The 20,015-nt window shown below is 38.5% G+C and overlaps 1 protein-coding gene across 4 annotated transcripts in view; it reads left to right on the top strand.

Moving 5' to 3' along the window:
- Positions 1–268: 268 nt before the first annotated feature.
- WNK3 (WNK lysine deficient protein kinase 3) overlaps positions 269–20,015 on the top strand; it is a gene marked incomplete at both ends in the record, with an annotated part of 135,730 nt that continues 115,983 nt past the window's right edge. For all 4 annotated transcript variants that reach the window (XM_082609083.1, XM_082609082.1, XM_082609081.1 and 1 more), the window contains one exon: positions 269–805. In XM_082609083.1, coding sequence (XP_082465209.1) covers positions 269–805 — 537 coding nt within the window. The remainder of the gene's footprint in view (positions 806–20,015) is intronic.

The raw sequence follows: 20,015 nt of genomic DNA, 5'->3' as shown, positions 1-20,015 counted from the left end.
ACAGTCCCTGGAGTCTGCTGGTTGCTAAGATTGGACAGAAAAAAGAGCAAACTTCTTATTAAGAAAAAAGGGATTAAACAGTCAGGTGACTTTTCTCCTTAATGATTTCCTTTGTGGGGTGATTTTAATATATCCTTTTTTCCCCTTCAGGTTGCTATGGAAACATATGACCACATAAAAGGAAGTCTATTCTGATAATTTTGATACCTGAGATGCGACTGGACTGAAGAGTGGAACAGGAAAAATTTTAGTGCCAACCTTAATTACAATGGATACTGATTCAGGGGAGCCAGCTAGCACAGAAGATTCTGAGAAACCTGATGGAGTTTCATTGGAAAACAGAGTTCGTCAGGTTGCAGCAACTTTGACAGTGGAAGCTAGACTAAAGGAGAAAAACAGTACCTTCTGTGCTTCTGGAGAAACTATAGAAAGGAAGAGATTCTTTCGAAAGAGTGTTGAGATGACAGAAGATGGCAAAGTTGCTGAATCTTCCTCCAAAGATGAGAGAATAAAGACTGCAACAAATATTCCAAGAGTAGAAAAGCTTCCTACAAATGTGCTAAGAGGCAGACAAGAAGTTAAATACGAGCAATGTTCAAAGGGAATGTCAGAATCCTCAAAAGATTGTTTCAAGGAGAAAAATGAAAAGGAAATGGAAGAAGAAGCAGAAATGAAGGCTGTAGCTACTTCTCCTAGTGGCAGATTCCTGAAATTTGACATAGAGCTGGGAAGAGGAGCATTTAAAACAGTATATAAAGGACTGGACACTGAAACATGGGTTGAGGTTGCTTGGTGTGAGCTGCAGGTACGTATACAATCTTCTTGGTTTTAATACATTCCAGTTTTAGCTGGCCTGGGCTTCTGAGTGATCCAGTATTAAAATGTATCATGGATTAAAATAAAACGAAGGACTTGTCCCCACATCCCTGAAATTATGCTCCTTTGTTAGATCCTCTTAGGAGCTCACGCCAAACTTTTGTTTTTCCTGTTGTTTTCCCCTCTGTTTTAAAGGGAAAAAGTCTATTCTGCCTTTCTTTGGAGAAATGCTCCTAATTCATTACCCTTAGGAAATTCCCGAAACTCTTAATGTCTCATTTTGAAAACTTTTAGTAAATGTATGCCTTATGAGTTGATTGTTATACTAAATTTTATTTTGTTTTATTTTATTTTATTTTTTATTTTTATTTTTTTGCGGTATGCAGGCCTCTCACTGTTGTGGCCTCTCCCGTTGCGGAGCACAGGCTCAGCGGCCATGGCTCACGGGCCCAGCTGCTCCGCAGCATGTGGGATCCTCCCGGACCGGGGCACGAACCCGTGTCCCCTGCATCGGCAGGCAGACTCTCAACCACTGCGCCACCAGGGAAGCCCTATACTAAATATTTGAGAGTGTGATATGTTAGGGATATATGCAGTATGATATTTCCCATCTCTCTTTTTCTTTCAACAAACTTTTGGGGGTTCATGTGTTGTTTTTCAGAACAGGAAATGGTTTTCTTGTTTCTTTGAGGGCTTCTAGTAATATAAACTCCTCTCCATGCCTTTGAGTTTACCTCAGAGAGGATCTCTGGAAAAAATAATCACCAGAATCTACTGAGCTTAGTCAACTGGAATGTTGTTTAGGAAGGAGAAGTGAAAGCATCAGAAGAATAGTTGAATTACCTAGATATTTGTTTCCATAATAAATGTTTATATGGTACTTGTAACTAATGAAGGACTAAATGGAGACAGAACATCATAGAAAGGGTTATAATAGGAATAGTTTCAGACAGATGTAGGTTGAATATAAGGAAAACCTTTGTGACCTCAGCCAGCTCATGGGAAATGGTCAGTGTTCACAAGAGATGCTTAAAATTAAGATTAAATAAAGCCAATCACTAAGTACAGGTTTTTTTGTTGTTCAAATTCCAGTGGTCTCTGTGTGTAGGTGTGTACCATGATTTCACGCCTTCTGAATTTGCTATAGATTGCCATTTAGATAGGTTGAAATTTAGTCTTGGTCCCTGCATTTCTAGGAAGCCTTTTGTTTCAAAACTTTACTCTGTTTTTTTCTGTTTTTTTAAAAAACTTTACTCTCCTTTTGTTTCAAAACACTCTGTCAGTGTTTGCTTTGTATGCAGATTCAGGAGACTATTGTCAGAGACTGAGATTCTGTAAGTCTGGGGTGGGATGCAAGACTGCAATTTTAACAAGCTTTCAAAGTGCTTCGAGTGTAGGAAGTCCCTTGACGACTCTTTGGAATGAAAGTTACCTAGCAGTCAAGCCATTCTAGTAGTTCTTAAAAGATGTGTGCGTGTGCTGTCTGGGGTTTACTTGGTTTTCTTCTTACCCCCTTTTTACCCTTTAAGAATTTTATTTTAAGGTCTGTGTCACAGTAGGAATATTAGATACTGCGAGTAAACAAACATTAAGATCGCCTGAAATTATACTACTTTGAGGATGCTTTAAACATTTCAGTATATATCTTTATGGACTCTTTCTTTTGCATAAATGTATATATGACTGTATGCCACCCCCACGGAATCGTACTATTAGGTTTGAACAAAACTTTTTTTAAAAATTTATCTTGAACATCTTTTCATTACTGGTAATTGTACATTTACATCATTATTTTTAATAGATGCCCTTATAAGTTATTCAATCAGTTCTCTATTGTTGGACTTCTAGATTTTTCTCCGATATTTCACTATTATAACCATGGTTGTGATCAATATCCTTGCATATATATATATTGAAAATTATGTAAATTTTAATTTAATCTCTGCATTGTGATTTCAGTAACACTCATCTTTTTTTGGGGTGGGGGCCACAAAATGTAAAATATTTACTATCTGGTCCTTTGTTGTTCTTGCTATTGTCGTTTGCTTTTTTTCTTCCAGTTTTATTGAGATATAATTGACATACAACACTGTGTAAGTTTAAGGTGTACAGCATAATGATTTGACTTAAATACATCATGAAATGATTATCACAGTAAGTTTAGTGAACATCGTCTCAAATAGATACAAAATTAAATAGAAAAAAATATTTTTTCCTTGTGATGAGAAGCCTTAGGATTTACTCCCTTAACAATTTTCATAGATAACATACAGTAATAGTGTTATCTTTAGCATGTTGTACATTACATCTCTAGTACTTATTTATATTATAAATCTTTTGACTGCAGTAACACTCATCTTTTAGTGATACTCTGTTTGTAAATGGGGGAGATAATTTCCGTTCACTTGGTAGTAGGACACGTAGGGAAGGTATGTCAAGTATTTTGCAAATTGTGTGCTCTAGCTATGCTAAAGAATGTTTCGGTAAAACTTGAAAATATTTTAGTGGTAGGAACTGCCTAGGGGATACCTTCTATTATTCACCTGTGGAGAGGTTGAAAGATCCCATAAGGTCTTATTACTCCAAGTGTAGTCTCTGGACCAGCAGCATGGACATCACCTGGGAACTTGGAGCTGCAGGTTCCTAGGCCTCATCCCAGACTATTGAATCAGAGTCTACCTCTTAGTAACATCTGCAGGTGATTTGTATGCACAGTAGAGCTTGAAAAGCACTGAAATAAGGGACTAATTCCAAGAGCTAGCTGAATCAGAGGAGGAATTCCCTTAATACACCAACATGAGCTTTATATTATATCATATATACTGATTCCTGGCATCCACTCCAGACTTTCTAAATTAGTATCTTCAGGAGGTGAGGCCCAGGAACTTACTTTTTAAAAGAAATTAATTAATTAATTAATTTTGGCTGTGCTGGGTCTTCGTTGCTGCATGCGGGCTCTAGTTGCGGTGAGCAGGGGGGCTACTCTTCCTTGCGGTGTGTGGGCTTCTCATTGCGGTGGATTCTCTTGTTGTAGAGCACGGGCTCTAGGTGTATGGGCTTCAGGAGTTGTGGCTCGTGGGCTCTAGAGTGCAGGCTCAGTAGTTGTGGCACACGGGCTTAGTTGCTCCGTGGCATGTGGGGTCTTCCCGGACCAGGGCTCAAACCCTTGTCCCCTGCATTGGCAAGCGGATTCTTAACCACTGTGCCACCAGGGAAGCCCCAGGAACTTACTTTTATTATTTATTTATTTATATTTTTTATGAAGTTTTATTTTATTATTATTAGTTTTTGGTCACACTGTGCAGCTTGAGGGATCTTAGTTCCCCAACCAGGGATCGAACCTGTGGCCCCTGCAGTGGAAGCTCAGAGTCCTAACCACTGGACCGCCAGGGAATTCCCTACAGGAACTTACTTTTAAAAGTTCTCCAAGTAATTGGATATATAGCCAGATTTGGGGATCTCTCATGTGGAGCAAATGTTGTAAATTTTAATTTACAAAAATAAAGTACATTTTAATTTATACAAAGAACAGCAATTGCAGTCTGCTATTCTGAAAGGAATGTCAGAATTAGTGGACTTAGTTGATACAATTTTTGGATCTCATGTCACTTTCTGCATATTTGGAATTAGGAAAAACTAACTTATTTAGAATCCCAGAAGGATAAGGGCATCATCTTTTAATTACTTTCCTGTGAGTAGTATGCAGTTTGTAATGTACAATTTCTCATATCTTTTCTGTAAAGTCTTACTCTTTATTATATAATTAAATAATTTTGTTGAAAAACATCCCAGTGAGCAGTTTAAATGTTTAAATTATTCTTGATTCTTTCCCAACCTTTGTTTATATATATGTGTGTGTGTATAATATATAAAATTGGTGTGTCTATACTTTTGTTATCAATTTGACACATATTTTCTATTTATTAACATCATTAAAATATGTAAACTATATTTTATTGCATACACACCACCTCTTAATTTTCTCCCCTGAAATTTGGCAGTTCTTTTCTTTCTTAAAATTTTACTTTTGCATGTTTGATTTGAAATTCACAGCTCAAAAAAAGGTTTTTATACCTTTTTCTCTTGATGGCATTTCCACCTATTGTAGATATTTGAGCCTTGTGTAACAATTCTTAAAAGCCTCATATCCATTTATTTAGAATACATGGACTTTAGGGCAGTGCAAAGAACCAGGAGAGACAGATTTTACTGCTGATATTTGACTTTGAGGATGTTAAAAACAAACAAATCCTTTGATGATGTGGGTCAGATTTAGGATTTGGCCATAAACATTTGCATTTCAACAGTTTGTCATATTTTATGGTTTCTATAATTTGATTTTTTAATGCATTATTGGGAAGAACCTGTTGTTCTTTGTAAAGAACTTGTAAATTACTTGGTAATTGCTTGGTAAATTGGTAATTTATTGTGAGTGAGGGCTGTCAGTCATACATTTTATTTAGAAGGCTTTTAGTTCATGATGTTGAAAGACCTGGTCACATGTCACTAAAAGACCTGTTTAGTAACTTTTAGAAGGAGTCAGTCACAAGAGTTTGTAATAGTTTTCTCCTACACTAACAATGTGAAAATCAACAACACCTTGCTTTTACATACGGAAACACAACCAGTTTTTGCTTTACTTCTGCTAGCATGCTTGTCATTTGTTTTCTTGATGGAACTGAGTTTTCATATAATGCTATTTTCCAATTGAAGGAACATCGTTGATATGTAAAATTTTTTTTATTTGACTGTTTCTAAAATGTATTTGAGTGTGCTTGTAATAAGCTTCACTATGGGGTAAATTCTGTGATTGTGTGCTTTTCAAGGTAATTAAACAGGCCTTCTTTAAGTAACATCTAACAACTAGACCTCTAACAAGTCAGCTATAGTCTCTGAACTGAACCAAAAATGGCACTGAAAAGAAAGATTAAAAAAAAGACATAGTTGACTGTAGCAAGTTGATGTGTTGAGTGAGCATTCTTATACACTTTGATTATAGTAGTGAATATATTCCAAGCAATGCAGTAGAAGTAACAGTTTAAAGATCTGTACTTCCATGCCTAGAGTATCTTATCAAAATTGTGGAGGAACTTGTTTCTGTTTTATTTTCATTTATCAAATAAAAACACTTTGGGGAGAAGTATATTTTTAGGCAGATGTACGTTTAATTGTGAAATTAGAATTAGATAATAATGTGAAAATAGCTGAATTTCCAATAAAGGAAAAAGTAATTAAAAATATATGCTAGAATTTCTGTTTCTGAATAAATATTGTTGTCTAAAGTATTCACTCTGGGATATTTTTTCCCTTAAAATAGTTTTGTTATGACCCTCTTGGAAGTGATTCCAGATTCTGTTAGAGCTACACAAGAAAATGCTTCATTACATATAAGCACACCCTAAATAGTGTTATTCAGTTTTAATTTCCCACTGTCTTCATCAGACCCAGCCCTCAAAGTGCAATACTCTCATAGGCAAAGAATGATTACATCGAAGGAAGGAGGGATAAAACTTGCTTAACTATGTATGTTCTAGTTGCTTTGTTTAAAAGCTAGTCACATAACTTTATTAAGTATAAACCAAAGACAGATGTTTTCATAAAATGACAAAGGGTGAGAGTGGCAGGAGACAGACTTGGTCTGGGAAATACCATTAATTTCCCCAGTTAGTTCAATGAATTAGTTTTGAGCTAACTATCTGCTTGATAGATAACAAATTGATACATCTAGTTGGATGAATGAATAATTGCACCCCAAAGATGTTCATGTCCTAATCCCTGGAACCTATAAATATGTTACATAACATTGCAAAATGGATTTTGCAGCTACAATTAAACTAAAGACCTTGTGATAGGTAGATTATCCTGGAATATCTGGGTGGGCCCAGTGTAATCACAAGGATCCTTTTTAAAAAAAAATATTCATTTATTTATTTGGCTGCGTTGGGGCTTAGTTGCGGCACGCGGGATCTTTCGTTGCGCTGCGCGGGCTTCTTTCTAATTGTGATGTGCGGGTTTTTCTCTCTCTAGGTGTGGCGCATGGGCTCCAGGGTGTGTGGGCTCTGTAGTTTGTGGCACACGGGCTCTCTCGTTGACGTGTGCAGGCTCAGTAGTTGTGCTGCACAGGCTTAGTTGTCCTGCAGCATGTGGGAACATCTTAGTTCCCCAACCAGGGATCGAACCCACGTCCCTTGCTTTGGAAGGTGGATTCTTTACCACTGGACCACCAGGGAAGTCCCACAAGGGTCCTTTTGAGAGGAAAGATGGCCATTAGTCAGAAGGAAATCTGACAATGGAAGCTGAGGTTGCAGTGATAGGAATGTGGGCAACCTCTAAAAGCTGGGAAAGGCAAGGAAACAGATTCTTCCCTAGAGCGTACAGAAGGAACACAGCCTTGCCAACACCTTGATTTTAGTTGAGAGAGACTCATTTGGATTTTTTTTTTTCGGTACGCGGGCCTCTCACTGTTGTGGCCTCCCCTGTTGCGGAGCACAGGCTCCGGACGCGCAGGCTCAGTGGCCATGGCTCTCGGGCCTAGCCGCTCCGCGGCATGTGGCATCTTCCTGGACCGGGGCACGAACCCGTGTCCCCTGCATCGGCAGGTGGACTCTCAACCACTGCGCCACCAGGGAAGCCCTCATTTGGATTTTTGATCTCTACAATTGGAAGATAATAAATTTGTGTTGTTTTAAGCCACTAAATTTGTGGTAATTTGTTATAGCAGCAATAGGAAATGAATACAGTACACATAGCTATGATTCATTCATTTGTTCATTCATTCAACAAATAAATATTCAGTACCTACAGTGTACCAGAACTGTGCTGCTAGGGACGTAATGGGGATAAAAATCAGACACAGGCACCATTTTCATAAAGCTTACAGCAGAGGGAGTTTATAGTCAGTAAGAAGGCGGCTTGGAGATTGGAATTAGTGAAAAGATGAAAGGGCTGTTAAATATAGATTTGTTTGAAAGAAATGGTAGGGTTGTGAATAGCAAGCAACATGGATACTACTCCTTTACTACTTAGTTTTCTTTTTTATTTAGAGATAACTTGCTACTAACAGAATAGCAAAGATACTACAGAAGTTCCTGTATGTTCTTCACTCAGTTCTCCCTTATGCTAATATTTTTTTTTACAGCTTTATTGGAGTATAATTGCTTCACAATGGTGTGTTAGTTTCTGCTTTATAACAAAGTGAATCAGTTATACATATACATCTGATCCCAAATCCCTTCCCTCTTGCGTCTCCCTCCCTCCCACCCTCCCTATCCCACCCCTCCAGGCGGTCACAAAGCACCGAGCTGATCTCCCTGTGCTATGCGGCTGCTTCCGACTAGCTATCTACCTTACGTTTGGTAGTGTATATATGTCCATGCCTCTCTTTTGCTTTGTCACAGCTTACCCTTCCCCCTCCCCATATCCTCAAGTCCATTCTCAAGTAGGTCTGTGTCTTTATTCCTGTCTTACCCTTGGGTTCTTCATGACATTTTTATTTCTTAAATTCCATATATATGTGTTAGCATACAGTATTTGTCTTTCTCTTTCTGACTTACTTCACTCTGTATGACAGACTCTAGGTCTATCCACCTCATTACAAATAGCTCAATTTTGTTTCTTTTTATGGCTGAGTAATATTCCATTGTATATATGTGCCACATCTTCTTTATCCATTCATCCATTGATGGACACTTAGGTTGTTTCCATCTCTGGGCTATTGTGAATAGAGCCGCAATGGACATTTTGGTACATGTGTTTTTTGAATTATGGTTTTCTCAGGGTATATGCCTAGTAGTGGGATTGCTGGGTCATATGGTAGTTCTATTTTTAGTTTTTTAAGGAACCTCCATACTGTTCTCCATAGTGGCTGTACCAATTCACATTCCCACCAGCAGTGCAAGAGTGTTCCCTTTTCTCCACACCCTCTCCAGCATTTATTGTTTCTAGAGTTTTTGATGATGGCCATTCTGACCGGTGTGAGATGATACACCATTGTAGTTTTGATTTGCATTTCTCTAATGATTAGTGATGTTGAGCATTCTTTCATGTGTTTGTGGGAAGTCTGTATATCTTCTTTGGAGAAATGTCTATTTAAGTCTTCTGCCCATTTTTGGATTGGGCTGTTTGTTTTTTTGCTATTGAGCTGCATGAGCTGCTTATAAATTTTGGAGATTAATCCTTTGTCAGTTGCTTCATTTGCAAATATTTTCTCCCATTCTGAGGGTTGTCTTTTGGTCTTCTTTATGGTTTCCTTTGCTGTGCAAAAGCTTTGAAGTTTCATTAGGTCCCATTTGTTTATTTTTGTTTTTATTTCCATTTCTCTAGGAGGTGGGTCCAAAAGGATCTTGCTGTGATTTATGTCATAGAGTGTTCTGCCTAGGTTTACTCTAAGAGTTTGATAGTTTCTGGCCTTACATTTAGGTCTTTTATCCATTTTGAGCTTATTTTTGTGTATGGCATTAGGGAGTGATCTAATCTCATACTTTTACATATCCCTGTCCAGTTTTCCCAGCACCACTTACTGAAAAGGCTGTCCTTTCTCCACTGGACATTCCTGCCTCCTTTATCAAAGATAAGGTGACGATATGTGCGTGGGTTTATCTCTGGGCTTTCTATCCTGTTCCATTGATCTGTCTTTCTGTTTTTGTGCCAGTACCATACTGTCTTGATTACTGTAGCTTTATAGTATAGTCTGAAGTCAGGGAGCCTGATTCCTCCGGCTCCGTTTTTCGTTCTCAAGATTGCTTTGGCTACTCGGGGTCTTTTGTGTTTCCATACAAATTGTGAAATTTCTTGTTCTAGTTCTGTGAAAAATGCCAGTGGTAGTTTGATAGGGATTGCATTGAATCTGTAGATTGCTTTGGGTAGTAGAGTCATTTTCACAATGTTGATTCTTCCAATCCAAGAACATGGTATATCTCTCCATCTATTTGTATCATCTTTAATTTCTTTCATTAGTGTCTTATAATTTTCTGCATACAGGTCTTTTGTCTCCTTAGGTAGGTTTATTCCTAGATATTTTATTCTTTTTGTTGCAGTGGTAAATGGGAGTGTTTTCTTGATTTCACTTTCAGATTTTTCATCATTAGTATATAGGAATGCCAGAGATTTCTGTGTATTAATTTTGTATCCTGCTACTTTACCAAATTCATTGATTAGCTCTAGTAGTTTTCTGGTAGCATCTTTAGGATTCTCTATGTATAGTATCATGTCATCTGCAAACAGTGACAGCTTTACTTCTTCTTTTCCGATTTGGATTCTTTTATTTCCTTTTCTTCTCTGATTGTTGTGGCTAAAACTTCCAAAACTATGTTGAATAGGAGTGGTGAGAGTGGGCAATCTTGTCTTGTTCCTGATGTTAGTGGAAATGGTTTTAGTTTTTCACCATTGAGGACTATGTTGGCTGTCGGTTTGTCATATATGGCCTTTATTATGTTGAGGAAAGTTCCCTCTATGCTACTCTCTGCAGGGTTTTTATCATAAATGTGTGTTGAATTTTGTCAAAAGCTTTCTCTGCATCTATTGAGATGATCATATGGTTTTTCTCCTTCTATTTGTTAATATGGTGTATCACGTTGATTGATTTGCATATATTGAAGAATCCTTGCATTCCTGGAATAAACCCCACTTGTTCATGGTGTATGATCCTTTTAATGTGCTGTTGGATTCTGTTTGCTAGTATTTTGTTCAGGATTTTTGCATCTATGTTCATCAGTGATCTTGGCCTGTAGTTTTGTTTCTTTGTGACATTCTTGTCTGGTTTTGGTATCAAGGTGATGGTGGACTCGTAGAATGAGTTTGGGAGTGTTCCTCCCTCTGCTATATTTTGGAAGAGTTTGAGAAGGATAGGTGTTAGCTGTTCTCTAAATGTTTGATAGAATTCGCCTGTGAAGCCATCTGGTCCTGGGCTTTTGTTTGTTGGAATATTTTTAATCACAGTTTCAATTTCAATGCTTGTGATTGGTCTGTTCATATTTTCTATTTCTCCCTGGTTGTGCATTTCTAAGAATTTGTCCATTTCTTCCAGGTTGTCCATTTTATTGGCATAGAGTTGCTTGTAGTGATCTCTCATGATCTTTTGTATTTCTGCAGTGTCATTTGTTACTTCTCCTTTTGCATTTCTAATTCTATTGATTTGAGTCTTCTCCCTTTTTTTCTTGATGAGTCTGGCTAATGGTTTATCAATTTTGTTTATCTTCTCAAAGAACCAGCTTTTAGTTTTATTGATCTTTGCTATCGTTTCCTTCATTTCTTTTTCATTTATTTCTGATATGATTTTTATGATTTCTTTCCTTCCGCTAACTTTGGGATGTTTTTGTTCTTCTTTCTCTAATTGCTTTAGGTGCAAGGTCAGGTTGTTTATTCGAGATGTTTCCTGTTTCTTAAGGTGGGATTGTACTGCTATAAACTTCCCTCTTAGAACTGCTTTTGCTGCATCCCATAGGTTTTGGTTCGTCGTGTCTCCATTGTCATTTGTTTCTAGGTATTTTTTGATTTCCTCTTTGATTTCTTCAGTGATCTCCTGGTTGTTTAATAATGCATTGTTTAGCCTCCATGTGTCTGTATTTTTTACAGATCTTTTCCTGTAATTGATATCTAGTCTCATAGCATTGTGGTCGGAAAAGATACTTGATACAATTTCATTTTCTAATATTTACCAAGGCTTGATTTGTGACCTGAGATATGATCTATCCTGGAGAATGTTCCATGAGCACTTGAGAAAAATGTGTATTCTGTTGTTTTTGGATGGAATGTCGTATAAATATCAATTAAGTCCATCTTGTTTAATGTATCATTTAAAGCTTGTGTTTCCTTATTTATTTTCATTTTGGATGATCTGTCCATTGGTGAAAGTGGGGTGTTAAAGTCCCCTACTATGAGTGTGTTACTGTCGATTTCCCCTTTTATGGCTGTTAGTATTTGCCTTATGTATTGAGGTGCTCCGATGTTGGGTACATAAATATTTACAATTGTTATATCTTCTTCTTGGATCGATCCCTTGATCATTATGTAGTGTCCTTCTTTGTCTCTTCTAATAGTCTTTATTTTAAAGTCTGTTTTGTCTGATATGAGAAATGCTACTCCAGCTTTCTTTTGGTTTCCATTTGCATGGAATATCTTCTTCCATCCCCTTAGTTTCAGTCTGTATGTGTCTCTAGGTCTGAAGTGGGTCTCTTTTAGACAGCATATATATATATATATGGGTCTTGTTTTTGTATCCATTCAGCCAATCTGTGTCTTTTGGTGGGAGCATTTAGTCCATTTACATTTAAGGTAATTATCGATATGTATGTTCCTATTCCCATTTTCTTAATTGTTTTGGGTTCATAATTGTAGGTATTTTCCTTCTGTTGTGCTTCTTGCCTAGAGAAGTTCCTTTAGCATTTGTTGTAAAGCTGGTTTGGTGGTGCTGAACTCTCTCAGCTTTTGCTTGTCTGTAAAGGTTTTAATTTCTCCATCAAATCTGAATGAGATCCTTGCTGCATAGAGTAATCTTGGTTGCAGGTTTTTCTCCTTCATCACTTTAAATATGTCCTGCCACTCCCTTCTGGCTTGCAGAATTTCTGCTGAAAGATCAGCTGTTCACCTGATGGGGATTCCCTTGTGTGTTATTTGTTGTTTTTCCTTTGCTGCTTTTTTTTTTTTTTTTTTTTTTTTTTTTTGCGGTATGCGGGCCTCTCACTGTTGTGGCCTCCCCCGTTGCGGAGCACAGGCTCCGGATGCGCAGGCCCAGCGGCCATGGCTCACGGGCCCAGCCGCTCCGCGGCATATGGGATCCTCCCAGACCAGGGCACGAACCCGTATCCCCTGCATCGGCAGGCGGACTCTCAACCACTGCGCCACCAGGGAGGCCCTCCTTTGCTGCTTTTAATATGTTTTCTTTGTGTTTAATTTTTGACAGTTTGATTAATATGTGTCTTGGCGTATTTCTCCTTGGATTTATTCTGTATGGGACTCTCTGTGCCTCCTGGACTTGATTAACTGTTTCCTTTCCCATATTAGGGAAGTTTTCAAGTATAATCTCTTCAAATATTTTCTCTGTCCCTTTCTTTTTCTCTTCTTCTTCTGGAACCCCTATAATTCGAATGTTGGTGTGTTTAATGTTGTCCCAGAGGTCTCTGAGACTGTCCAAAGTTCTTTTCATTCTTTTTTCTTTGCTCTGCATCAGTTATTTCCACTGTTTTATCTTCCACGTCACTTATCCGTTCTTCTGCCTCAGTTATTCTGCTATTGATCCCATCTAGAGTATTTTTCATTTCATTTATTGTGTTGCTCATCGTTGCTTGATTCATCTTTAGTTCTTATAGTTCCTTGTTAAATGTTTCTTGCATTTTGTCTGTTCTATTTCCAAGATTTTGGATCATCTTTACTATCCTTATTCTGAATTCTTTTTCAGGTAAACTGCCTATTTCCTCTTCATTTGTTAGGTCTGGTGGGTTTTTCTCTTGCTCCTTCACCTGCTGTGTGTTTTTCTGTCTTCTTATTTTGCTTATCTTACTGTGTTTGGGGTCTCCTTTTTGCAGGCTGCAGGTTCGTAGTTCCCGTTGTTTTTGGTGTCTGTCCCCAGTGGCTAAGATTGGTTAAGTGGGTTGTTTAGGCTTCCTGGTAGAGGAGTCTAGTGCCTGTGTTCTGGTGGATGAGGCTGGATCTTGTCTTTCTGGTGGGCAGGTCCACGTCTGGTGTGTTTTGGGGTGTCTGTGGACTTATTATGATTTTAGGCAGCCTCTCTGCTAATGGGTGGCGTTGTGTTCCTGTCTTGCTAGTTGTTTGGCATAGGGTGTCCAGCACTGTAGCTTGCTGGTGGTTGAGTGAAGCTGGGTGCTGGTGTTGAGATGGAGATCTCTGGGAGATTTTCGCTGTTTGATATTACATGGAGCTGGGAGGTCTCTTGTGGACCAGTGTCCTGAAGTTGGCTCTCCCACCTCAGAGGCACAGCACTGACTCCTGGCTGCAGCAGCAAGAGCCTTTCATCCACACCGCTCAGAATAAAAAGGATAAAAAGTAGAATGAAAGAATTAATAGAAGAAAAAGAAAGAAAGAAAGAAAGAAGGGAGGGAGGAAGGAGGGCAGGAAGGAGGGAAGGAAGGAAAAAAGAAAGAAAGAAGATATAGTAAAATAAAGTATGATAAAATATAATAAAGTTTTTAAAATAAATAATAATTATTAGGAAACAAAAAAAGAGACGGATAGAACCATGGGACAAATGGTTGAAGCAAAGCTATACAGACAAAATCTCACACAGAAGCATACACATACACACTCTCAAAAAGAAGAAAAGGGGAAAAAATCATAAATCTTGCTCTCAAAGTCCACCTCCTCAATTTGGGATGATTTGTTGTCTATTCATGTATTCCACAGATGCAGGGTACATCAAGTTGATTGTGGAGCTTTAATCCGCTGCTTCTGAGGCTGCTGGGAGAGATTTCCCTTTCTCTTCTTTGTTCTCACATCTCCCAGGGCTTAGCTTTGGATTTGGCCCCGCCTCTGCGTGTAGGTCGCCGTAGTGCATCTGTTCTTCACTCAGGCAGGACGGGGTTAAAGGAGTAGCCGCTTCGGGGACTCTGGCTCACTCAGGCCGGGGGGAGTGAGGGGTACAGAGTGCGGTGTGAGCCTGCGGTGGCAGAGGCTGGCGTGACGTTGCACCAGCCTGAGGCGCGCCGTGTGCTTTCCCGGGGAAGCCGTCCCCGGATCCCGGGACCCCGGCAGTGGCAGATTGCACAGGCTCCCCAGAAGGGGGGCGTGGACAGTGACCTGCGCTTGCAAACAGGCCTCTTGGGGGCAGCAGCAGCAGCCCCAGCGTCCCGCCAGTCTCTGCGGTCCACGTTTTTAGCTGCGGTTCGCGCCCATCTCTGGAGCTCCTTTCAGCAGCGCTCTTAATCCCTCTCCTCGCGCACCAGGAAACCAAGAGGGAAGAAAAAGTCTCTTGCCTCTTTGGCAAGTCCAGACTTTTTCCCGGACTGCCTCCCGGCTAGCCGTGGTGCACTAACCCCCTGCATGCTGTGTTCACACCGCCAACCCCATTCCTCTCCCTGCGCTCCATCCGAAGCCCGAGCCTCAGCCCCCAGCCCCGCCCACCCCGGTGGGTGAGCAGACAAGCCTCTCGGGCTGGTGAGTGCTGGTCGGCACCGGTCCTCTGTGCGGGAATCTCTCTGATTTGCCCTCTGCACCCCTGTTGCTGTGCTCTCCTCCACGACTCCGAAGCTTTCCCCCTCCACCACCCGCAGTCTCCGCCCGCGAAGGGGCTTCCTAGTGTGTGGAAACATTTCCTCCTTCACGGCTCCCTGCCACTGTTGCAGGTCCCATCCTTATCGTTTTGTCTCTGTTTATTCTTTTTTCTTTTACCGTACCCAGGTACGTGGGGAGTTTCTTGCCTTTTGGGAGGTCTGAGGTCTTCTGCCAGCGTTCAGCGGGTGTTCTGTAGGAGTTGTTCCACGTGTAGATGTATTTCTGGTGTATCTCTGGGGAAGAAGGTGATCTGTGCGTCTTACTCTTCTGCCATCTTCCCCGGAAGTCTCTGCTAATATTTTAATCAGAGAACATTTATCAAAACTTAAGAAATTAGTATTAGTACATTACTATTAACTAAAGTAGAGAACTTGTTTGGATTTCACCAGTTTTCCTACTGGTGTTCTTTTTTCAATGGTATGATCCAGTTCAGGATCCCACATTGCATGTAGTTATATCCCTTTAGTCTTTTCCAATCTGTGACAGTTCTTCAATCTTTGTTTTTCATGATCTTGAACTTTTTTTCTTTTTTTTCATGATCTTGAACTTTTAATGAGTACTGCTCAGTTAGTTTGTAGAGTGTTCCCTAATTTGGGTTTGTCTTATGTTTTCACATGATTAGATTTAGGCTATGAATTTTGACAAAAATACCGTAGAAATGATGTACCCTTCTCAGTGCATCATAGCAGGGGGTACATGATGTCGATATGGATTACTGGTTATGATAACCTTCATCATTTGGTTAGGGTGGTGTCTGATAGGTATTCTTTATTGTAAATTAATATTTTCCCTTTGTAGATTAATAAATATCTTGGGAATAGATACTTTGAGACTATGCAAATATCCATTTCTCCTCAAACTTTCCCTTATTATTTTTGCATCCATTGGTTTATTTTTCCTGTAATAAGTATTACTCTGGTGTTCTAATGATTATTTCCTATTTCCCACATTCCTTCTACATTTATTAATTGGAGTTACCTCTTAGTTTTATGTGGTCTCTTAAGTATGTCTGTTAAGTTTCTGAAAACCCAACAATCGGGGAAATTTGTCTTTGAGCAACTTTAGTATACCTTAAGCTATTAATAATGGTGTCATACACTTTTGCATTTATCAAAATTAATATTAATTGAGTACTTATGCAGGTACTTAATTTGAATATTTTATTTAATCTTGCAATATTTATATGAGGTAGGGATGATTAGTTTTCAGGTGGTAGAAGTGAGGTTTAGATACATTAAGTAACTTTCCCAAAGGGGTAGAGTAAGGATTTATAGTCCATCAATTGTATATTTAAAACACTTACATCGATGATTTAAGAATTTCCTCTTCATTACTTATTTGAGCAGATCACTCTTTCATGTTTTTAACAATTTTACAACAAATGATTTCTTAAATGGACACTGTTTAAAATAAGATTCTTTTTTTTCCCCCAAATGAGTTAGAACTTAATTTTGGGCTTCAGGACCAGTGTCAGAGACTCTAGTCTGAGAAATCATCATTCCTGTAAAATAAGGTTCTTAACATTGAACTAACTGCTGAAGCTCAAAGGGTACTGGTTAATGGTGTCATTTAAGGACACTCTCTGGCTTGGGGGCTCTGAGGAACAGTTTCATGGTTGGGTTGCCATGGTTCAATGTCTGGCCTTCACCGTTTGTCAGTGTCCAGAGGTGGTTGGACACGTTGGGGAGACTGACTTGTGCTTACTCAAATGCCTAGGTTTAGGACAGAAATTTATTAATTTAGAATGAATTAATGAATTAATTTTATCTGATATAGTTGTTAGGTCATATGGTCTAATTGGTCTGTAGGTTAGATACATGGGAAGCTAAATTATAATCAGAAGCTGGCTTAGTAAGTACAGAGTCAGAACAAAGGTACTAGATGTTCCTGTGTGTCCTGCTAAAATAGTATACTGACTGAATGAACTGGGTGCTCAGGTCCTAACTGGATGAGGACATCCTCTTTGTTCAACAGTACTGGAAGACAAGTGAACCTGGTTATGTCTGTGGTTCATCCCCCTTTCCATATGTTATCTTTATCGCCATCGATGAGCACTTTTCTTTAGGTATTAATATATACCCTTGCTGTCTAAAAGCTTTAACATGCTCATATGGCCAAACTGTGATTATTATATGCTGATTTCTTGATTAATACTTTGATGTTACCATTTACAAATTATAACTACCCTAGTGTGTGTTTATTTCATTTAGTTTTACACATATCTCTCCATGGACAGTGGTTTGTGAATGAGGTATCTGAGGTCATTACTGTGAATATTGTTTCTGAGAGGCAGAGCTTTGAACTAGGAAGTACTTGGGATTCATATTACAGCAGACCTAAGTTCCAGTTTGCCTGTGCCAGTTTGGTACCTTGGGCAAGCTAAGCAGTTTAGCATTTTGGAGCTTTACTTTTTCACTTTTTTTAAAAAGAAAAATATAATAAATATTTCTGATATCCAAAAAAAGAATAAAGAATAACATAATGGAAATTGTGTACCTACTGTTCAGCTTGAGAAATAAAACGTTGAGAATTAGAGATAATGCTTATAAAGCACATGGTACATGTTTGAGTATTCAATGTTAGTGATAAAATACTGAGTAACCTCATATTTATCCAGAATATTCATTGATATTTAAGAACCATTTTGAAGCCTTCATAGCATTCATCTTTATTTGAACAAGTTATTTTATAATACAGCTTTTATAACAATGTTGATGATTTTTTCCTTTTTTCACATTTGCAGAAACAGATCCACATAGCCTCTGACCTGGTTCTGTAGTTCATTGTTGGTGTTTGCATTAAGAGACATAGCTGATGACACCATAGTTTACCTTTTAGAAACTAAATGCTTCTTATCTTGAATAAATACATATGCAGGTTAGTCATGTTGGTATTGTGCCTTCTCTCAGGAAAGGTTTTGCATACACTTTTAGCATTCCGTATATTATAATAGATTAAGTGTTTAGTTAACATGAGGACAGTATTTCTTTTTAAAGAAGTGTGGAGTAGTCAAAATCTGTTTGGTAAATTTGTATTTGACCTCTATTATATTTATCAGCCATATAAGTTAATATTTGTAACACTTAAAAATTGATATTTGATACCATTTTTTGGTGACCTTACTACTGGAGACAGTAGATTTAGGGATCATTTTTGTAGACTATAATTTTCCGACTCTGTCAGCTCCATTAGCTGTCACTGCTCTCTAGTTTGCCTTTTGTGGTTCATCACTCCTTTCTTGAGTACGGACTCTACTCATTGGCGACGTGTGAAAATAACCTTATCAAAGTGGTTATCATTAATACAAGAGAGTGTGTGTGTGTGTGTCTGTGTGTGTGTGTCTGTGTGTGTGTGTCCGTGTGTCAATCTGTCTGTGTTTAAAGAAGGATTACTATAGTAGCTGAAAACTTTCCTCTGATTTTGGTGCTAGTTTGACAGGTTTACTTTCCTCTCACTGAATTAGAAGTGGACCTTTGAAGATCTTGGCCATACTTTTTTAGTGGACTTTACCTCCAGCATTATGTCTGGGACAGCAGTTGTAATTTTGTAAAGCTGTTTACTCTTAATGCTGACTACTCTTGATCCATAGGATCAAAAGATAAAGTGGAGTAATTTAGTTTGGTACATGAAAGACTTGTGTTCTGCTAATTTAATCAGAATGCATCAAAATTTATTCATAATTATTCAGAGTAGATCTGCTGATCTATCATGAGAGGATGACTTGTAGCTAATTACAGGGACATTTAGGATTTATTAGTCATTTTAGGTTAGCTAGAAAAGCATAAACACTTTACTTGTTTCCAGCTCTCTTCTAAGTTTGTTGTTTCTTGCTTTTGTTCTTTGAGTTCCTTAACTCTTTTTTTTAGGCTTTAAAAAAAATTGAGATACATATTGCAATATGATCACTATAGTAATGTTAGTTAACACCTTTATCATGCATGTCACATATTTATCATTTCATTTTTGTGTTGAGAACAACCAAGATTTAGTCTATTAGGAACTTTGAAGTTTACCATACAGTATTGTTGACTATAATCACTATGCTGTATATTAGATCTCTAGAACTTATTTCTCTACTAGTTGTAAGTTTGTACCCTGAAATAACATTCCCCTACCCCTCAGCCCCTGGTAACTACTATTCTACTCTGATTTTACAAGTTCAGATTTTTAGACTCCACATATAAATGTATGATATTTGTAATTTGAAGGGATATCTGCATACCCATGTTCATTGCAGCATTCACAATAGCCAAGATATGGCAACAACCTGAGTGTCTGTCAACAGAAGAATGGGTAAAGTAGATGTGATGTGTATATGTATACAATGGAATATTATTCAGCCATGAGAAAGAAGGAAATCCTGCCATTTGTGACAACATAGAAAGACCTTTAAGGCATTGTGCTCAGTGAGATGTCAGAGAAAGACAAATACTATAAGTTCCTTAACTCTTTTTTAAAATAAATTTTTATTGTGACAAAATGTACATAACATAAAATTTACCATTTTAACCATTTTAAGTGTACAATTCAGTGGCATTAAGTACATTCACCCTCACTACCACCCATTTCCAGAACTTCTTCATCATCCCAAACTGAAACTCTGTACCCATTAAGCAATAACTCAGGTGTCCATCGACAGATGAATGGATAAAGATGTGGCACATATATACAATGGAATATTACTCAGCCATCAAAAGAAACGAAATTGAGTTATTTGTAGTGAGGTGGATGGACCTAGAGTCTGTCATACAGACTGAAATAAGTCAGAAACTTACTAACACATATATATGGAATCTAAAAACAAAAAAAAGGTTCTGGGACTTCCCTGGTGGCGCAGTGGTTGAGAGTCCGCCTGCCGATGCAGGGGACACGGGTCCAGGAAGATCCCACATGCCGCGGAGCGGCTAGGCCCGTGAGCCATGGCCGCTGAGCCTGCGCGTCCGGAGCCTGTGCTCCGCAACGGGAGAGGCCACAAC

This window comes from Mesoplodon mirus, assembly GCF_964341445.2.
Source record: "Mesoplodon mirus genome assembly, chromosome: X".
Lineage (NCBI taxonomy): Eukaryota > Metazoa > Chordata > Mammalia > Artiodactyla > Ziphiidae > Mesoplodon > Mesoplodon mirus.
This window is presented reverse-complemented; position numbering and strand designations above follow the sequence as displayed.